Source organism: Symphodus melops, assembly GCF_947650265.1.
Source record: "Symphodus melops genome assembly, chromosome: 3".
NCBI classification, from domain to species: Eukaryota; Metazoa; Chordata; class Actinopteri; order Labriformes; family Labridae; genus Symphodus; species Symphodus melops.
This window is the reverse complement of record NC_136693.1, coordinates 12,208,216-12,227,310: the sequence shown is the minus strand read 5'-3', so window position 1 is coordinate 12,227,310 and position 19,095 is coordinate 12,208,216. Positions and strand designations below refer to the sequence as shown.

The 19,095-nt window shown below is 41.7% G+C and overlaps 1 protein-coding gene across 6 annotated transcripts in view; it reads right to left on the bottom strand.

Moving 5' to 3' along the window:
- sox6 (SRY-box transcription factor 6) overlaps positions 1-19,095 on the bottom strand; it is a 130,036-nt gene that overhangs the window by 80,090 nt on the left and 30,851 nt on the right. For all 6 annotated transcript variants that reach the window (XM_079339336.1, XM_079339337.1, XM_079339335.1 and 3 more), the window contains 2 exons: positions 5,509-5,749; positions 2,661-2,871 (listed from right to left, as the gene is read on the bottom strand). In XM_079339336.1, the coding sequence (XP_079195462.1) occupies positions 2,661-2,871; positions 5,509-5,749 (452 nt within the window). The remainder of the gene's footprint in view (positions 1-2,660; positions 2,872-5,508; positions 5,750-19,095) is intronic.

Sequence of the window (19,095 nt, the reverse complement as noted above, 5' to 3'; positions counted from 1 at the left end):
GCTATTTTTCTTTTCTCCCCTCATACTTTATACTGACATTTTTAACTCTTGACAAGTGCTGTCTGGAGACCTATCCATAAATAATGCATTTACAATACCTAGTAAATAAACATGGGGCACAATCGTTAGCCCTGCTGGCAACCGGGCCTAATAGAGCTTTTACAGCAAAGGTGACTATTCAGCTAAATGCGCTGCTTGCTGCTAGGAGGACATTTTCATTCATTAGCACAGTCACAAGCACTTAAAGCACTTTGAGGACCAGAAATGGAGAGGGTGAAAGGGTACAAATATAAAGAGATGGAAGAATGGAGGAGTAATACCAATAACACAGAGACAGACCCTATTGTTAGAATGAGGAACCATGGTCAATGATTCTCTGTCATATATATATATATATATATATATATATATATATATATATAACCCTAACCCTAATTATATTTCACACTGCTTACTCCTGCTGAAAGGTTAGTTGAACACAATCACATTTTTCCCTTTGCCCATAACATTTTAATTATTTCTAGTTTGAGTTTGCAGTGTAATTGAAAAGCTGAAATATCAATAATTCTAAATTGTAATCACAATTACAAATTCGAAGGTATCACTTTAGTATACTATATCAGGAAGCTTTTTAACCCAAAAGGATCCTCAATGTTTACACCTCTGTTATCGGGATTTACGTTTTCATCGTGACCAATGGTGACCACGGTACTGTGTGTAAAATCCATTGCACACCATTTGTTTCCCCTCTGCAATTAAGGTCAATGCGTTCAGCCTTAGCCCATCAGGACAATGATCCGTGATGACCAGACAAGGGAGCCCAGAGAAGAATGGTAGCAGATGGTTCAGAGTCTCTGAGGATCCTGGTGATCCCGACCAGTCAGGCACCAAAGCAGCAAAATTAGACACAACAGTTGTCATGCTTAGATAAGCGATATATTTAGCTCATCTGTTGCGTGTGTCACATTAGCAACATCATTAAGACAACAAATGGCTTCTCCCACTGTCTTGCCTGTTCTTTAGTAGGTTCATCCAACCCTTTTCCTTTTCTGACTGTGTCTCTCTCCATAAACAAAGACGTACGATTATGATTACTCCCAAGATTTCTTTCCTGTTGTAGTTTCTAAGACTCCCTCTCATTCCGTTTTACAGTAATCACTGATCATCACCGCTGAAGCTTCCTCGAGTGCTCTCGACAACAGAGAATCTCTCAGTTCCTGCAGCTAAGGGACAGCAGACTGAACTTTGTGAGGCTCTTGTCTTCTGCTGTGTTCCCTGCTCGGAAACTAATTTCCTCCGACAAGGGACTTTATTTAGGTGGCGATGATACACAGCACATGAAGCAGACCCAGTCTCTATTATTAACAGGAGATTAAAACAGCTGTATGGCACTCTAAAGCATCCTCTCCAACCTGTGCTAACATACGGCCTTGGATTACAAGCAGCACTTGACCATTTAAATTACTGCAACAACCAGCCTTCACCAGCTGGGGCTCATTACCACAACGCTTGCTCTCCGCCGCCGCAGAGACCCACCAGTCTCGCCCTGAAAAATCTACTCTGAGAGAAATAAGACACAATAATAATATTTTCTTCCCTCAGCCGCAGAATCTCTTAGCTTCTCTACTACAAAATGGGTCCTATAGAGTAACACACTATACAGCACATTACATTTTTGTGTCCTCATCTGTCCTAATATGTGCATGCTACTAATATTATTTTATGTTGGTGTGCAAGAAAAATACCAATAGTTGCAAATGCATCTTCCATATCTAAAGATTATGAAACCTAAAGGGCAGCAATTGTTTAATGTATGTGAAATAATATAAAGGTAGTATTGCATTGTAAGTATTTCAAATATATCTTGACTCCTAATTTTTTTTTCCATTTTTTTCATGCAAGCTATTTCAATCTTTTCTTTAGTCTAATTTCCTGAATGACACCTTAAATAACCGATTACCATATAAGGAGGCGACTGAACGATTGTCTTGTGAGAGTCCTGTGATGCTCTGATACAGAGACCACTGAATGAACACTTAAAAAAAGAAGTGGCAAATTATTTTTAAGCTAACAGAGGTCTAATTTATTCGTCTGATGAAGTGCTTAAGCTAAGAGCTCCCTAGATACTAAATGAGACACATGCATTCCCAAGGGGGTTTAACATTTGATTGGATGTAGTTATATTACTACAGCCCTAATTAAGAAGGGGGATGTGTTTCGGCAGCTCTTTCAAATATTTGTTTTTCCGCCATACTCTTGATAGACTGCAGGCTGTAGAAGGCAGAGCCAAGCGGGGTGAAATGGGGTGCAGATATGACATAAACCCAACAGTCTCACAGCACGAAAAAGATTTTAACTATTAGAAAATAAGAGCTCTAAAATGAACGTAGCGAGGTTTGATGAATACCCGTGTTGAGTGAAAAATGTTCTTAGCAGAAAAATAATGAGAGGTAATGTTCCTGGCATCAGGTCAGAACTTTGAGTTTTATAGTCCAAAAGTTTTGCTTGGCATGGAAGAAGACCACACTTATGCTGATGTGCATTAACACACGGTCTCTGTCGTGGAGAGACAGTAGCGTCAGTACCGCCGGCTTGTGTGGCAACAAGTTTGAGGAAAGACGGACACACAGACAAACGCGCGCACACGTAGAGAGTCATACCATCTTGCTCTGTCTTTGTCATCTCCTCCAGCTTCTTCTGCTTCAGTGTGTCCACTACGTCTGCCAGGCTTCCTTTGCGGCGCTCAGGAGTTCCAAACGCTGATCCGCTCAGCAGGTCACTCCGCTCCCGGGCCCCCTCCTCCGGCTTGTGTGGAGAAGTGGAATTGTTCCGGAAGGAGTACAGGGAACATACTTTATTGCTGTCAGACTCCTGTAAGACAAACAGAGGGGAAGGGGGGGGGGGGGGGGGGGGGGGGTAACAGGGGATGGGATTTATATTAAATGATGAGTGTGATTCTGTGTTCTGTCAGGGCTCCATTGAGCTTTTTGACAGTTTTTTCATTCAAATGCTTTGATTGCTGGGTTTCTTCAGCTCAGGGGCGATTTGGCCGTATAAAATGGCTCCACTCTGGCTTTCACACAGCGGCGTATGTGTTTTCAACAGAGCTAGCTGCGCTGGTAAATGAGACATGACAAGCGAAAAACTGAGATGAAATGATGAGGTACACTTTCATAGGGCATATCCATAATGTGCTCAGGCTTTACTTTTCATCTGCAGAGACTACACAGAGAAACCTACCAACTGTAATTTCTCAAATTGCTTTTGAGTGTGCATTTGTGTTAGGGTGACTGCTGTGTAATTTGTTCATTTTCTAGTGGAGACCTATTCTCAGCTGAGTGCCTCGAACCATCGTAAATCTGTGTCCTGTCTCAAGCTGTTGTTGTTTTTCAGTCCCACCTGTGTATGGTTTAGTATTTAACTAAGGGTCCTGTCTCTGGCTGACTGGCTGAGTGCTCCCTGTGCACAAACAGAGACATGAAGGAAACAGGGGAGAAGAATGAGGGGGAGAGAAAGAGAGACAGAGAGGGAGAATACTCTGCAAATGGGAGTGTATCCACACAGGCCTGACAGAAGGTGGTGTTAATTATGGTTTGTGCAGTCTGAGAAAGCAGAAGGTAGCTAAGCAGCCAGGAGTTTGTAGCCTTTAACGGGGGAACACTTAACTCTGATTTAAACTTTGGCCCTCACAGTGAAGAGAATAAACATGACACACATCTGTATCCAACACGACTATGATTGAAAAGCAAGCTTTAATCAACAGCAGCATGATAACAGAGTGTAGCAACGCCAAGGTGAGCACGTCTGGAGCCTCTGACAATCCTGAATAAAAAGTCAGGAATGCAATAAATGGAACAGGAATGTGGAGAGTGCCAAACTCTCATAGCTGCGTTACATGTCGAGCTGCAGGCAGAGTTAGTGTGTATGATGGTTTAGTACCAAGCGCCAGGGTGGCACGACCTACTCGCCGACTCCACACCTCCCCGGCTCCGGGTGTTGGATGATTATGCAGCGTGGCAGAGACAGTGGAGAGTGCTTGAGGGGAGTGGAGCAGTGCTGGGTTAATCAGCTGGCATAGGTTCAGGGCACAGCCCCACACAGACGCATGGCACAGCAGTGGAGTCAGGTAATCAGTGACGGCAACACTCTCATTCCTCTCCCCTTATGCCTTCCCCTTTTTTTATTATCTCAATTGATCCCTTTCTTCCTCATTTTTGCCTTCTTTTCTTTTCTCCTTTGCTCGTTTTTTTCCTTCTTCCTTTTACACCTTTAACCATTTATTCCTTTTTACATGACCTCTAAATATCACCTCTGCTAAAGAGACAAAAACCCTGTAATTATTACAGAATATCTTTGATATTAGCCATCATCCATCCGTTCATGGTGTGATTGCCTGGATTCATCAGAGAATGCATATAAGCACACCAAAGTTAAAGCTCTGCATTGGATAAAATTACTTATCTTCACAGTTTTTCAAAAAAAAAGTATCATAATCAAATAAATAAATGTTTGGTTTTGTTTGCGTTCTCTCACGTTTTTACTTATGACTTTTTTTATTCTTTTGGTTTCCTAACTCTCCATCCCAGTGTTCATAAAATACTGTAAAGATTTAGTGTCTGCGAGTGTGTGTTGCACTGCACTGCCGAGGTGTTGAGGCTCTCGGTGGGCGGCTGCAGTGCTACTTCAGAGGCCCTCTGGGTCTCTTTACCACAGAGCCGTCTGTCACACACAACCGACTGCCTCCCATGTCTATGGCACACAAGTGCTCGTGCTCTTCCTCGCTGTACTCACATTAAAACAGCTTTGCACTTAGAATGTGCAGCATTTGGGGTCTGGCTGCAAATGTATCTCATACCGAACAAGAAAAACAACCCACTTGCATCGTGGCATTAACAAGAATAATTTAGGAAGCAAAACAGACATTATTCCCTCCCATATGGCCATAATGTAACGTGATGTGCCAATGTTTTCAAGTGAGAGTTCGAGGTCGACTTTCGACCTAATAATAATGGAAAGCTTTTGTTTGAATGTTTTCTGCTTTACCAGGTTTAATCTGAAAAGAAACTACTTTTGTAATTACTACTGTTATGCTTCCCCCTCTCAGCTATTCACAAAGTTGTCTTTTATTCCATTCTCACTTCAGGACCTCAAATAAAAGTAAAAAAGTTTGCAAAAAAAAATAAAAAATTTCAACAAAGTCAGGCAAAAAGCACTTTCTTTGGAAGCCAATGTCTATGTTTACTTTTCAGTCAATCTGTAAAGTGTACTAAGCTGCTAAGGTGCAAGGAAGAACAAAACAATTAACAATCTGCCACATTATACTTGGTAAATTTGTCAGCACTTTTCTATTTGACCTGCAATAATTGGGCTGCACTGCAAGTCACCTGTAAGGTCATTCAACTACATCGCACTTTTTTTTTGTGTGTGTGTGAAAATGTTACACACTTCTTTTCTTTTTTTGAGCTGCAGCATGGGATCAAAACCTTTTGTCATGTGTACGAGTCTCACCATGCGCTGCTGGGCTGACACCAGGCTGTCCCAGTCGCTCTCTGGCGGTACACTGCTGAGTGGCTGCATCTCATCGGGATGGGTTTTTCCATGCAGCAGGCTGTGCAGGGGCAGCTGTGGCGTGCCGTGGGCCTCTGCGCTCTCCTCTTTCTCCCAGGACAAGTGCTCCTGACTCATGGCGTCGTCCCCGTCAACCACGGAGGCAAAAGGAGACGTGGCTTGTTTGGAAGACATGACTCTGCTGCAGAGCACAAAAAGACAGAACAGGCAGTCAAGATAGAGAAATGACATCACCAAGACCATCAGCATAGCATTAAAAGAGGGCTTTCTCCTTTTTTGGACCTCCTGCAGTTACGTGCATTTTTGGGAGCTGTACTGTATCTGGGATTATAGATGATGAACGGGATGCTACACCTGAATGTCACCTGTCGCTGCTGGCAGCCTGTTGAATTTGGAACAGGTTGTCGGATTCTCTAATCTGGTGTTTTATGTGGATGGATGGCTTGATCTAGAACTGGATCTTTACCTGCTTGGGCCAATACTTTACAAGTCCTTGAAGCATCAGATGCAAAGTAAACACACCTTAAATGTAATTTCATTTTTTCTTCTTTCACATTTTTACGGATATATTTTATTAATTACCATTACCTATATTGCCAATTCATTGTTTTTCCCTCACTATTAATGAGGTCACATTCATTGCTGAGTGCTACAATTAATGAACTAAAACACTGTTCAACAAAATGTAATTATACCGTTGCCATTAAATTAAAAAGAGGATGATATGGCCTTCCTGCTGATGCAAAGTGGAGAGAAGATTATTGACAATGCATTCTAGATGTGCCTACTGAGGGCTCTATCGTCTCTAAAAGATGTGTGTATTTACCTGTGTGCACATGAGGAAGACAGACTGGGGGTTTGACGGTATGAGCCTGTGTAGGTACGTGACAGAATGTTCCACAAACTTTTTATTTCACATCTGATCACTGATTGGCTTCTGCCTCGTTCTGCTGCTCTATCCACAGGGGTCAGTGTGACAGCATTTTAGTTCTACCCCCAGCCTGCCTGGGTGGTATGAGAAGTGTCTGGGGTGTGTGTGTGTGTGTGTGTGTGTGTGTGTGTGGTGGGGGTCAAGGTTGAGGGAGGTTGTGCTGTGATGGTGTTCTTGCACTGCTCAGAATTAGGCACAGAGATATAAAGGAATGCTTCTTCTGTTTAAGAATGGAAGCATTTTTTGAAAGAAGAAACGTTCTGATTTCGAATCATGGTATTTATGCAGGAGTATTTAAAATAAAACAAAGGTGGTAACTAGTAACAAACACTGCTGAATGTTTATTATCATCAGGGGGAAGATTTGAACAACTTATTTGTCAAAGGCAGCAGACTAGAGTAAGAAAAGACAAAATGAGCAATTATATTGAGAAACTAAAACACTGCAGCTGTTGTTTCTGTTTTCTTTAACTTTCAAAATACTAATATGAGCAACTGTTCTAACCATTACCATTTTTACTCTGTCTTTATCACACACACACACACACACACACACACACACACACACACACACACACACACACATTGTGACACTGGCACATGGTCACAGAAGAAGCTGTTCAGTGAAGTTGGGCCGACACAATGGCAGCATTAAGTGAATCTCATAGCAGCTGCACACACAAACCCAGCCAATCAGGTAGATAAAGGGCAGAAGTGTGAATCCTCTGTCTGTCTGTCTGTCTGTCTGTCTGTCTGTCTGTCTGTCTGTCTGTCTGTCTGTCTGTCTGTCTGTCTGTCTGTCTGTCTGTCTGTCTGTCTGTCTGTCTGTCTGTCTGTCTGTAATCATCTGTGTTGTGTCGGCTGTGTCTTTAGTGCGGCTAAGCCCTCAATTTTCATTAGCCATTAAATTGTTTCCTGTAATTATATCAAATAGAAAGTGATCATTAAATTGGGTACAGTTAATTAAAAATCAAAAGTCAGACCAAAGTTCAGAGCATTCATGTAGTGGGCACACTGTGGGTCTGTGTGTGTGTGTGTTGGGAGCAGGTCAGGCATGTAGATTCTGACATATTTTTTATTCATGAACCCAAAAAGCATGAGCCCGAAGCGCAACAAGCACCTCGTCCTCAATGGAGGGTGAGAGCGAAACAAAGCACTGCTTTTGTCTTACACAGTAAATCAAGTGGTATTATTTTACCACTAAAATATTCAGTCTCTCAGGCACTTTTACTTTGGTCTCCAGCCATCAGTCAAACTGCTGAGGCGTGAGTGAGAGAAGGGGAAAGAGAGGGAGAGAGAAAAGGAGCGATGGAGCCTCCATCCTCCTGTAACATGTGTCTACAGCAATCTTGTTAAAGAATGCAACAGATCTGCGGCAGGCTCCGTAACAGTATTTGTCAGCAGGAGTTAATAATTTATTAGCAGTGCTGGGAGGGCTGCGCTCAGGCAGCTTAAGAGTGCGGAGAGCCCCCTCTGCCCCACCCCCACCTTCGACAGGCCCCATACAATACTACCTCATATTATCGAAAGGGGAAAGGGGGTAGGAGTGGTGGTAATTCTCTGAAAATATCAACCGTAAGGTATTTGATTCCTCTTATTTGAAGTGGGGAGCACACAGCTCTGAGATCTAAGGGAGGTGTGTGTGCTACAGATCAGCAGAGACACAACAAAGGCATATGATGAGGAGCAGAATTCAGCAGAAAGCATGCAGAATCGGATTATATTTTCTGATAGAATTTCACCGTTTACAGCCTTGGAGTTCAAATCAGCAAAACAGCCGAGTTTGTACAACTGCAGTGTATTCTGGTGCTGTTGAATAACTTTTATACACATTAATAATTAAATCAGTCTATGTGGGGAATAAAATAAGGCCAAAATATGCTTTAACAAACCAAACATTGAGAAAATGGTGAACTGGGGGGGGGGGGGGGGGGGGGGGTAGCTCATAAATTCTTGACAAGCTGCCCTCCCTCATGCTTGATTACACAACAACAATGGACAACTAACATACCAGAGTAATCAATAAGAGCATGAAATGTTGCTTTCCTGCCTACTTTTTTTTTTTTTTTTTTAAAGACAAAGCTCCAGTGACTTTGAAGCCTGGAGAGAAGAGGGACGGTCTGATAGAAAAGCAAACTGCTCTATATATAGCTGACAATATTGCACGCATTTGAAGGATTAGGATTTAAGTTCTGCAGGCGCGGGCTCATATAGCCTGGAATGCTTTGAGTCATGAATTGTTCCCTGAGATAATGTTTCATCAGCGTGCAAAACAACCTCTGCTTAATTGGAGAGCACTAGGAGAGTGTTGTGCTCTGCTCATCTCAAGGGTCTTGTGACTGCTGGGCCATATGTCCTCGGCTATCCCATTTCCTCTTTCATCGTAAAAAGGTTTGGCTGACTTTCACCCTCACGCTGTATCTGCTCTGTCACTTTGTTTACCTTATATAGACAATGGGGATAAGTAACTACGCACCCGTCTAAAACTGACCCACCCGCATGCCCACTCGTCTACTTCATGGAAGTTATGAGCGCCTTTTATTTTCCTCTGAGAAGCTTACGCCTTGCTCCTTTTTACACAGTCAAATTAAATGAATAATTAAAGACAAAAAGGTTGTTGTTTTTGGTCTCATGCACAGTTTGTATTTACATACAGAAATACATAGATTCAAATGTTGTCAAACGTACAAATAATTTATCCAAAGAATAAGAAACAACAGTTAAAAATAATAAAGAAAAAAGTTGGAATGTCATAGCACTTAAGGTTTCTGACAGCATGATGTCTTTTTAATATTATTTTATAATATTGCACTGACTGGTCTTTGCTGTCATCTACCATCCAATTCAAAGGAAGGAGCTACATTATGTGTGCGCCAAATTGAACGCTTGAGTTTAAGTAATATGGGGGCTTGTCTTTCTAATTTGTTTAATTGAATCAATTTAAACAATAATTAATATCATCAGCATTAGCATATTGAAGAAGAGCTATCTTTAAAATACAGTAATTTGTAGAAGAGCTAAATAAAGATAGTCAAAACCTCTCTTTTTTTTTCCCCTGTGGGAGTGTGTGCATGTGTGAGAGAGAAAGTTAGAGCGAGAGAAAATGATCTGTGTGTTTCCCTTCAGGGGTTCCTCCTGTTCTAACAGGTGTCGTGGTAGGGTTCCTCTGGGTTCTTCACCTGCCATAATGAGATATTACTACCTGACAGCTCCCAGCTGGAGGAGCATTGACACGGAATCCACCGTTTAGCACAATTAAATTATCACCCTCCATTGTGATTGTGCCACGCTGTGCAGAAGCCAGCTTTCTGGATAGTTAATCACACACACACACACCCACAGATAACAGCACAGAGATGGTGTGTGCACCTATGTTTGTCTATTGTAATATTCCTGCATCTTTAAAGGGAGGCACCGAAGAAAAAAGATTTCTTGGACTATTTTTTTTTCCCCCCTGTTTCTTTCTTTCTTTTTTTTGGACAGCCAGTTTGAGTCAGTATCACGCAAATTAATTTTAATGTCTTAAACCTCAGCCGACAAAGTAGTTACAGATAATGATATTAAAATATAGTAAATGGTTGGGGGGGGGGATGGTTTTTCAACAAGGTAGCCTACTGTACAGTCACTGGAGATTTGTCTAAATGAATTTGTTTAAATTGTTCCTCCATTATTGTTGACCTTCCCTTGCAAAAAGTCAACTCAATTACAGGGCCACTTCATCCTCACTTCACACTCTCTCCTGATGCCTTCTCTATTAGAAACTGCCACAGTTACCACAGCTAAAACCCACACTCAAATGATAGCCGCCCAGAGCAAATTAAGCCAGCCACCTGAAGTGCACACTTTACATATTGAGCAGAGCATCGATAATTACTTTTCAGGGTAAATTATTTGCAATAATATGCTGCTAGAAGAACTGCCTTGAGTCTCACTTTAAACACTCAGCTGCCATGACAGCGTGCTTGCTGTCCTTGCCCCCCATGCAAGGCAAAGGGAGATGCAGGTGTGAGAGTGCTTAAGTGTCTCTGTCTGTCTAGTCAGGAAGGGTCGATGAGCACTCACACACTGAATCCCTCGTTGCCCCTTCTGCCCTTCCTCCTCCCTCTCCTCCCTCTTCTCCTCCTCCTTCTCCTCCTTCTCCTCCTCCTCCTCCCTCTCCTTCAGTCCCCTGTGCTATTGGCCCTTTTCCTGATCCCAGGACGCAGGCTCAGGGCTGGATGGCATAACAGCCTCTCAGTTCCCCAGGACACACACAAGTTAACTCATGCGTGTGCTTTCACAAATGAAGGATTGAAGGATGCCCCCCCCCCCAAAAAAAAGAAAAGAAAAAAAAATACTCTTTGCCTTTTATAATCTGGACTGGTACAATGCTTATAAAACATCCACCAGAGAAGCAAATGGGATGTTGTGAGTTTCATATTTAGAGAATAAAACAGCAGAAGACTAGAACAGCAGCGGGTCGACAACTTCAGCATTCAAACAGTTCTTCTAATTGAGCAGAGAGAGAAAAAATACAGGGACTGTGCTGCTGCACTTAGACAAACCTCACAGTGAGTCAGGTCATCAACCAACACAACCCTATTTGCTGAGCAACAGTGGACCTTTGTGGCTCGCCTCGTACTTGACAGTAAGTTATGAGCCCTTTGTAAGCAGGAGAAGGAAAACAGAGATTGGAATTTGGCAGGAACATAATAATACAGAATTCTCCTGTTCACGGAACCTGAAATTTTCACTGACACAATCGAGCATTGTTGAAAGAAAGAAAAGCAACGGTGACAGATGAAATATAGAGTGGGGCCCCCCTTTTTTGTAAATCAGTAAACAAAGCGCTATTCAGGGCCTGGTCCTTTCTGTCATTTATAAAGATAACTTCTTCTGTGCAGCGAATGGGTGCACTTCAACAAAATCGAGTGTAACATCTCTCACAGTTGCCAGAAAAGTGAGTTGAGGAGCTAGCTGGAGGGTGCCAAACATAAGGGAAAGCACGCATCCCAAGTTACTAAAGAGATGCACAATAAGTCTATAGGGTCACATAGAAAGCTAAAAAATTAAAAAAAAAAAATATATATAATATTATAATAAAATACTATTGTCAAATACTATAAGCACAATGGCTAATTATGTAGAAGACATTTTGCATAAAGATAAATAATTATGAACATTGGTAACTGGGAACAGTTTACCAAAGTTGGGAGGAGGTTATTTTACTCTATGGCAGTAAAATTATAGGCTTCAGTCACTGGTCTTGCCATCATGAGGTCATCATTGGCAACTTTATTGGCCAACAGAAATGGGTTTGGTACACTGGAACAACAACAAATAGTGGTCCATGTTTTCTGTCAGTGTCTTTGCACCTTTCTTTCTTTCTTTTTTTTTTCCTTTTTTTTTTTCAAATGTAGAACAAGTTCTGGTCAACAAATTGGCAAATCTGCTGGGAAGAAAAGCAATTTTGTTCCCATACATAGGATTCTGTAGCTGATGGAAAATAGTGTCAAATATCTCCAACACTGTCGTAATTAAGCTGCTCAGTTGTTTTTAGAGAGGTATAAAGGACAACAGCTCATTAACTACTGTGAGACCCACCTCTAATGCCTATGCTTTTTTTGTCCTTATTATCTCACATTCTGAATAAATTAATGCTTTTGAATGAGCACTCTCACACAAGGGGAGGCACACAAATGTCTCCCTCCCTTGTGACAACTGGACTTCTTTCCCTTTTTGTCTTTGAACCCTTGTGTGTGTTTTTTTAAGGACTGTGAGAAGAAGAAGGGCCAGGATAGACTGAGGGAGGGGAGAACGAGTAGCTATGTTTCATGTGACACGTCAATTGGAAAATCAAAACAGGGGTAGTTCATTTGCTCCACCCAGATGAGGCCATGTAGCAGAGCCATGATGAATAGGGGTCAGGCAAGCCACACCTCAAAGATTTATGATTAAGGCTTATTATGTTGGGAAACTGACATTGATTGCTGATTTAACCCACTGAAACCAATTAATTTGCCAGTCCTGAATAGAAAGCATGGTCAACAGTGTGTGTCATTCTGACAGGTCAGACAGGGGGAAGCAGAACCAAAGTGAAGGACTAAATGAATGTCTGGTACCCAGCTCTGTTTGGAGGTGGTTAAAAGTTACCTCTAGTGATTGACAGCTGATACAAAAAAAAGGGAGAGAGACTGGAGAAAAACGAGACCCGAGAAGCAAAACCCCGAAACGCTAGCCACTGATCTGGGTAATTGCCCCAAAATTTGGTTCACAGAAGATATGTATGAGCGACTGTTTCAGCAATGCTAAGACAGTTTCATTCATGGGCCGGCACTGAGAAAACCAGAGTAAATGAATGTGAAACACAGTCCTCATAAAATCACAGAGCTGACTGACATGGCTGAACAGAAAAATGTGCTGTACTTCCACTCCAGGGGTGTGGGCACTGTAGTGGATAAGACGTTGACCAAAACTCAAAATGGGTCAGCAGCTGGCTGCTTTCCATGTGTCACTCATACTGTGCTTCAGCTCTTCTGCATTTGTCTAGAGCAATGCATGACATACCAAGAGTTAAAAGACATACACATACACCAAACTAGTACCAGATTTTTATGCAGTGTTCACAACACATAGTGAATGAGGCCGGGTTACATGTTATTTTTCTCTGTGGTTGTCAGGGTAGCTTGTGTTTACCTTTTCCTTTCTGTTAGTTTTTCTTTTATTCTTCTTCTGGTGCGCTCAGAGGACAGATGCATCATGACAGTGCTCCAAAATGAAATCATTAACTAAATTGCTTTCTTAAAAAGCCACAAGTGTGCGACAGGATTTGTGTGTGTGTGTGTGTGTGTGTGTGTGTGTGTGTGTGTTTGGCTGTGGGCCACAGGACTCTGGTTCCCAGCCAGCTTCTGGCCCGGCTCTGTTGTGGTTCCCTGCCACCACAGTCATTATGCTCAGCCTCAGCGCAGCTCAGCACATCGCAGGGCTGCGGCTCACCTCGGCTCGCTCACTGGGTGAGTAGGAAATAATCTGGTAATCTCAAACTACTCCTCCATTTCAACCGGGGCCCCTTTCACACAAAGAGATTCTTTGTCCTGAAACATTTATGACCACTCTTTAAATCTCAATCAGGGAATCAATCAAAAACACATTAAACAAATGTGGTTTTACATATTATGTTTAAAGCTTGATGGGAATTCTATGGAACTGACCTATGATGTTATACCAAAACAACAGTTCCTGCTGTGACTTGTCAAAATACTAACAAACTGAAATCATGTGGAACATATCCATATCAGTCTATCTATGAAAATACATTTTAAGTACAGTAATATGTTTTCATCGAAGTCATTTACAGACACAGAACCATACCGAGAGAGAGGCACTCCTAGACATTGTGTCAGAAACAAAATCTGAAAAAGACTTTTTGGACACTTCAATCTGCCAGCGATAGATCTCAATAAACAAAAGCAAACAGAATGAAAGGTAAATAGAGAGTGAAGGCCAGACAAATATTTGATAAGTGACTGTAGCTGAGCTGTTTGACACACACACCTCTCAGTCTTGACTGTCTATCAGCGCTGCACTGTGCTAAAGGCAGCAGATGTGTCTTTCACAGCCTGCAGAGTGTGTAACCAATCTGTAAACAATAGTTCGAACTCGAAAAGGTCACAGCACTTGCAACACACTTTTTACAGTAAAAGGCCATCATATCATACGCTCTTTAACTTTCTTTTACTCTAAAGAAGGTCAGGGGATCTAACACAGCATAAATGCATAAATAAATTGCTTATTTTCTGTTTGTGTCTGTTTGTGTTTGTGTGTATAACCCTAACCCATAAGTCTGCCACTATTATGCTTTTTGAGCTCCTGTGTAAGCTTCTTAACTAAGTTTATGCCACCCTTTTGACCTCTTGTTAAGCTAACAGTTGGTGTAAACATGTTCAATCCTATTAACCTCGTATATTCAAAGGACCGGGTACAGGGGGAAGCGCCTCACTGTCATGTGCTAAACGCCACCCTGAATCTTAATTACAACAGACAGCCATGACAGTGAAAGAGATCCAGCATCAGCCATGCTCTCTAATACCTGCAACTGTGACCACAGGATGTGGGGGCAGCAAATGGTTTAGTTTGTTATATGTCACCATCAGCCTCAGTTGATACTGTTTAGCTGATTTATGGACATTTAATTCAGTTATGAAATCATTTCAAAGTTTCCTTTTCAAAATAAATGACATGTAGTTTGGAAAGGTGCCTCGATTGAAGTTGTCACTCTGGACTCTGCATTAAGCATGAAGAAGAGGTGGCAGGTGTGTGAAGCCCCCACAATAAAAGCAAAACAGCTTTCCTGTATAAAAAAATTATACAAAAAATATGTTGCTTCATGCAGCTTCATAACAAGGGGAATCAAACTATTACATATTCACATGGTTATATTATTATACAAATGTTTTGGTCGTGGGATCATCATTTACAGAGTTTACAGATCTTACTAAAGTAAAAGCTTTGATCAGACAAAGAGTGGAGGTCAATAAGAAGTAAAATGGTGTGAGGCAGGAGGTATTTTGCGTAACACCAAAATGATAAAAAGAGTATCTGAATGAATACTTTCATGTGCACATGTAGCAAAAACTAAAAACTACATAAAAGAGAAAATGCATGTTGTGATTTATTTTCTTATGTCTGTGTATGTGAAATTATGTTGTGCAAACGTTTTTCAGTCCACACTCGGCCCTCCAGCATCAGCCTGCGTATCATCTGCAAGTGGAAGCTCCATTATTACAGCACAGACTGAAAATACGGGACGCAATTTCCCTTTATTTTCTATTGTGTGTGAAACTTTAGTTGAGAACCATGACTAGTTTTATTTGAGGAAAAAAAGGGAGTATTGGTTTTGGACCTGTTGAAGGGCCTATAACAAATCTCCTTCATTCTGACAGAAAAATGCAGAAGTTACAGCAGTAGAGACCTTTTTTTCTTTCCTTTGCGAGCCAGATTTTAAGAAAGCTCTCTAAAAGCAATCAAAAGTTTCAAAATTTCCCACAACTCTCTCCTCCTGTGGGTGTGCCTGTAAAGTGCTTCACTCCTTGCTCTCGAAAAACTCTAAGGGATTGCATCATGGGACAGGGTGTAAGACGATGGTAGCAACATACTGTAACATGGAGGAAATACCTCATGTCGGTTGATTCATAAACACCTTGTGCACTGGCTGGCAGGACTGCACTGGACTGGTTGTAATGGTAGCTGTACTGTGCCCAGTGCCAAATCCCAAGGCAAGTGCTGTTCTGGGGCGCACACACACACCCACACAGATTATAGCCTGGCCTTGTTTTAATTGAGCCCCAGGCTTTGTGGTGTCTGTTATCTCTGACTAATAGCACACGTTGGCCCTCTCTCATTAACAGAGTGGGTCTTTATCAGAGACCCTTGTTTGATACAGTTAGAGTTGATGCATTATGAACCACACACCAAGAGTCAACAGTGATCTGCATATTCAATATCTTCCGTAATTATATGCGCAATTCATCAGATGGGATGTGATTGCAGGGGAAGTGGAATAGAGTGGAATAGAGAGGAGCAGAGAGGTCTGATTCCTGGAGGACTAAAGTCTAATCACAAAACTAACATGATAATTGAAATCCAAATTGAAAGGCTTAGCTCTCAGGGAGAGTGTGTCAGACATGGAGTGTAGAGGTGCTAGTGAGAGGGGAAAAAAAGAGGGAAAGACTAGCAGAACAAACAACATGTAAACTGTTCATGTAGTATACAATTAACGAACAACGCACAGATGAAAATTTACAACAAGCACCAGAAATGTGTCAGTAATTCAGTCAGCAGCTCAAACAAGCTGCTAGCGCAAAGGATGCTGGGAAGCTGTCTGCAACGTTCTAACCAAACAATATAGTTAACAATCATTTGTAACTGGTGATTTTACTAGCGTTGCCTGAACTGTGGAGTGACCCCTAGATGTCCTTTCTAGTGGCTTATTTCTGAAAGAATAATGTGCTCAATCCTTTGAAAAACCCTTCCATTTTAGTTAGTCTGTTCTAACAAGAAAGAGCATACAATACCTTTCCAGGGAAAATATGTTTCTTATTTTCCTCATGGCTCCTTGGTAGTGGAGATTTTGCATCAGGGTGCAGCTCAATAATAGCTCTATATATTCCGCATAATTATCCCTATTGGATTGAGTAGACTGCTACATTATTGTATTGGTGACAGGAGGAGTTTCTGTACACGCATTGTGTTGTCCGGACATTACTCTAATAGAAATCTGTCCTCCATTTCACCTCAAAAGTCTGCGCTGTCCTCACATTCTCCCCCCATGTTTTACACCCAGTGATCGCTACCCAAAGTTAGACCCTCAGGAAAGAGACAGCCTGTCTCCTGTCCCATTCTCCTCTCTACCCCCACTCCCCGTCATCTCACTGCACTCCCTCCTACCCACAGGATTCATATTCATCCCTCAATAACGTTTAATTAGTAATGCCAAATTCATTAACCTGTACTGCTGTTACGCTGGCCTCAGCCATAAATTAGCTTAATGTGAGCGGACGTATTGCAGCTGTAATAAGGGACATAAAACTCAAAGAGAAACACATACTCTTCCTCTATAGCCATGGATCATATGAAGTCAGCAGTGTTTAAGTGCAGGAGCATTTCTTTTCTGTCTAGCAGCGCTTAACTTTAAGCCCATCAAACTTTTTAACAATGATTAAGAATTGTTTTGGTTATCAATATAAATATAATATCCTTCCCTGTTAGATAAAAATGCCAACAATCAAAAACAAGCAAAAAAAAACACAAGGCTGCATTGGTTAAATATTAAGGAGGGGGATTAATTTTGTTTTTCAGTCGAGCTGAGATGCCAGAACTCGATGCAGACTTTGGTTGTATAAGTAAAAGAGATGCAAGAGACAATTCCAACAGCTTCTGACAGCTCTGCCTAATTGGTCCAACTCTTTGGAATCTTCTTTGCTTTTATTTAATCAGCTGAGGGAATGTGTACATTTTGGCTGTGGGGCATGTTGCCCCCTTGATCGCAAGAAGACATGTTACCAGCAGCCTTTTTCTGTCAATCTAGTTTTCTTTTAGATTCTGTCAGATGGACAAAGTTGAGGTTATGTTTTCTCTGCTGACAATCTGATCCGGGAAACAACGTGCTATTGTAAAAACCATAAACGACCTTCACTGTCCTAATACACGTTGACCTGTGTGCTCCTCTATCCCCCAGTGATCTCGCCTAACAACTCACACCAGAGAGCCTATTAGGCCCAGATCCCACTTTGTTGTTAAAAAGGGTCTTGTCCTTTCAGAAACACTCACTTCCTTGCTTTCTGTTTTTTCAAGCATAGGTGGTGGTGGAACACAAGTTCATTGTTCCCCTCGCAGATGGAAGTTGGAGTTACCAGGGTAACAGCTCTAATCCTCCTTTTTTACCACTTTTTTCGTATTAGCAGCCTATCGAGTGCTACCTTTTAAGTCACAGGCGAGAGCGCTCGCTCACTTTTAATTAGCTGTGATTCTGTTTTCCAGGAGACAGCATGATGAGCTAATCGAAAACGTACGAAATAATGACGTACTGCGATCAGCTACTTCTCTCTCCTGAGCCTTGCGCCAAGAATAACAATAATGAGGCCATTATCGAGGTTTGCACTTTAAAACACTGCCCGGCCACCAAAACAGAGGGCATAATTGTTCTGGTGTTTTCCATACAATCAACAACTCATTGTTGATGACTTGAGAACTATGGAACTAAAGAATGGGGGCCATAATGATTGGTCTGTGCTGCCAAGAAGATCTTGTACAAAGTGTCCACTGAGGAGGGACCTCGATAGACTACTGATTTGCTTGTGAGGGCTCCAGATGAAGACGACTGTCTGGCTTTGTAGAAAAAAAAAAAAAAAAGAAAAAAAAAAAGTCTTTTCTGCTTTTTGTCTGTCGTGGCGCTCAAACAGCCCCCGAGCTGCATTAGAAAAGAAGCATTCATTTGGTGAAAGGCTGGGAGTCACACAGGCTCCTATGAAGGGGCCACAGAGTTTATGGAGAGAATGGGCGTTTATAATAATGCCCTTTTGATATGAAATATAAATGATCTGTACCCAAGGATGAAATAAATTCATAAAGCTCTCAACAGTGCTTTCATACATGCATTAAAAAAGACAATTTACTTCACCAGACATGTTTGTCAACTGAGCTTTATCTATCGTGTCAAGATAACTTAATTAGATAATTGCATATCTGTGCTCCAAAACTAACTTCATTAAAAACCCAGCCCATCCATTTGGGAATGAAAACATCCCAGAGAGAAAATGATGTTCAATACACGGGGGGAAATCACAAATGTTCCCAAAAGTTCCACACCTAAACCTACTGTGTGAGAGCTTGGCAGGTTTGTACAAATACTGTGCTGCACCTATTAGCTGTGCTCCATTGTAAAGGAGAGCGAGAGAGAAGACTGAGCTCGAGGGCAGGAAAATGCTAAGTGGGCCCCTTAGCCTAGTCAACCTTCGGTGGGTTTCATTTATCTTCATCTTGTTAGACTAAATTAATTAACAATCTCAATGTTACACACTTTCTCCTTTCATTACATCAAATAATGGCAGAAATGTAGGG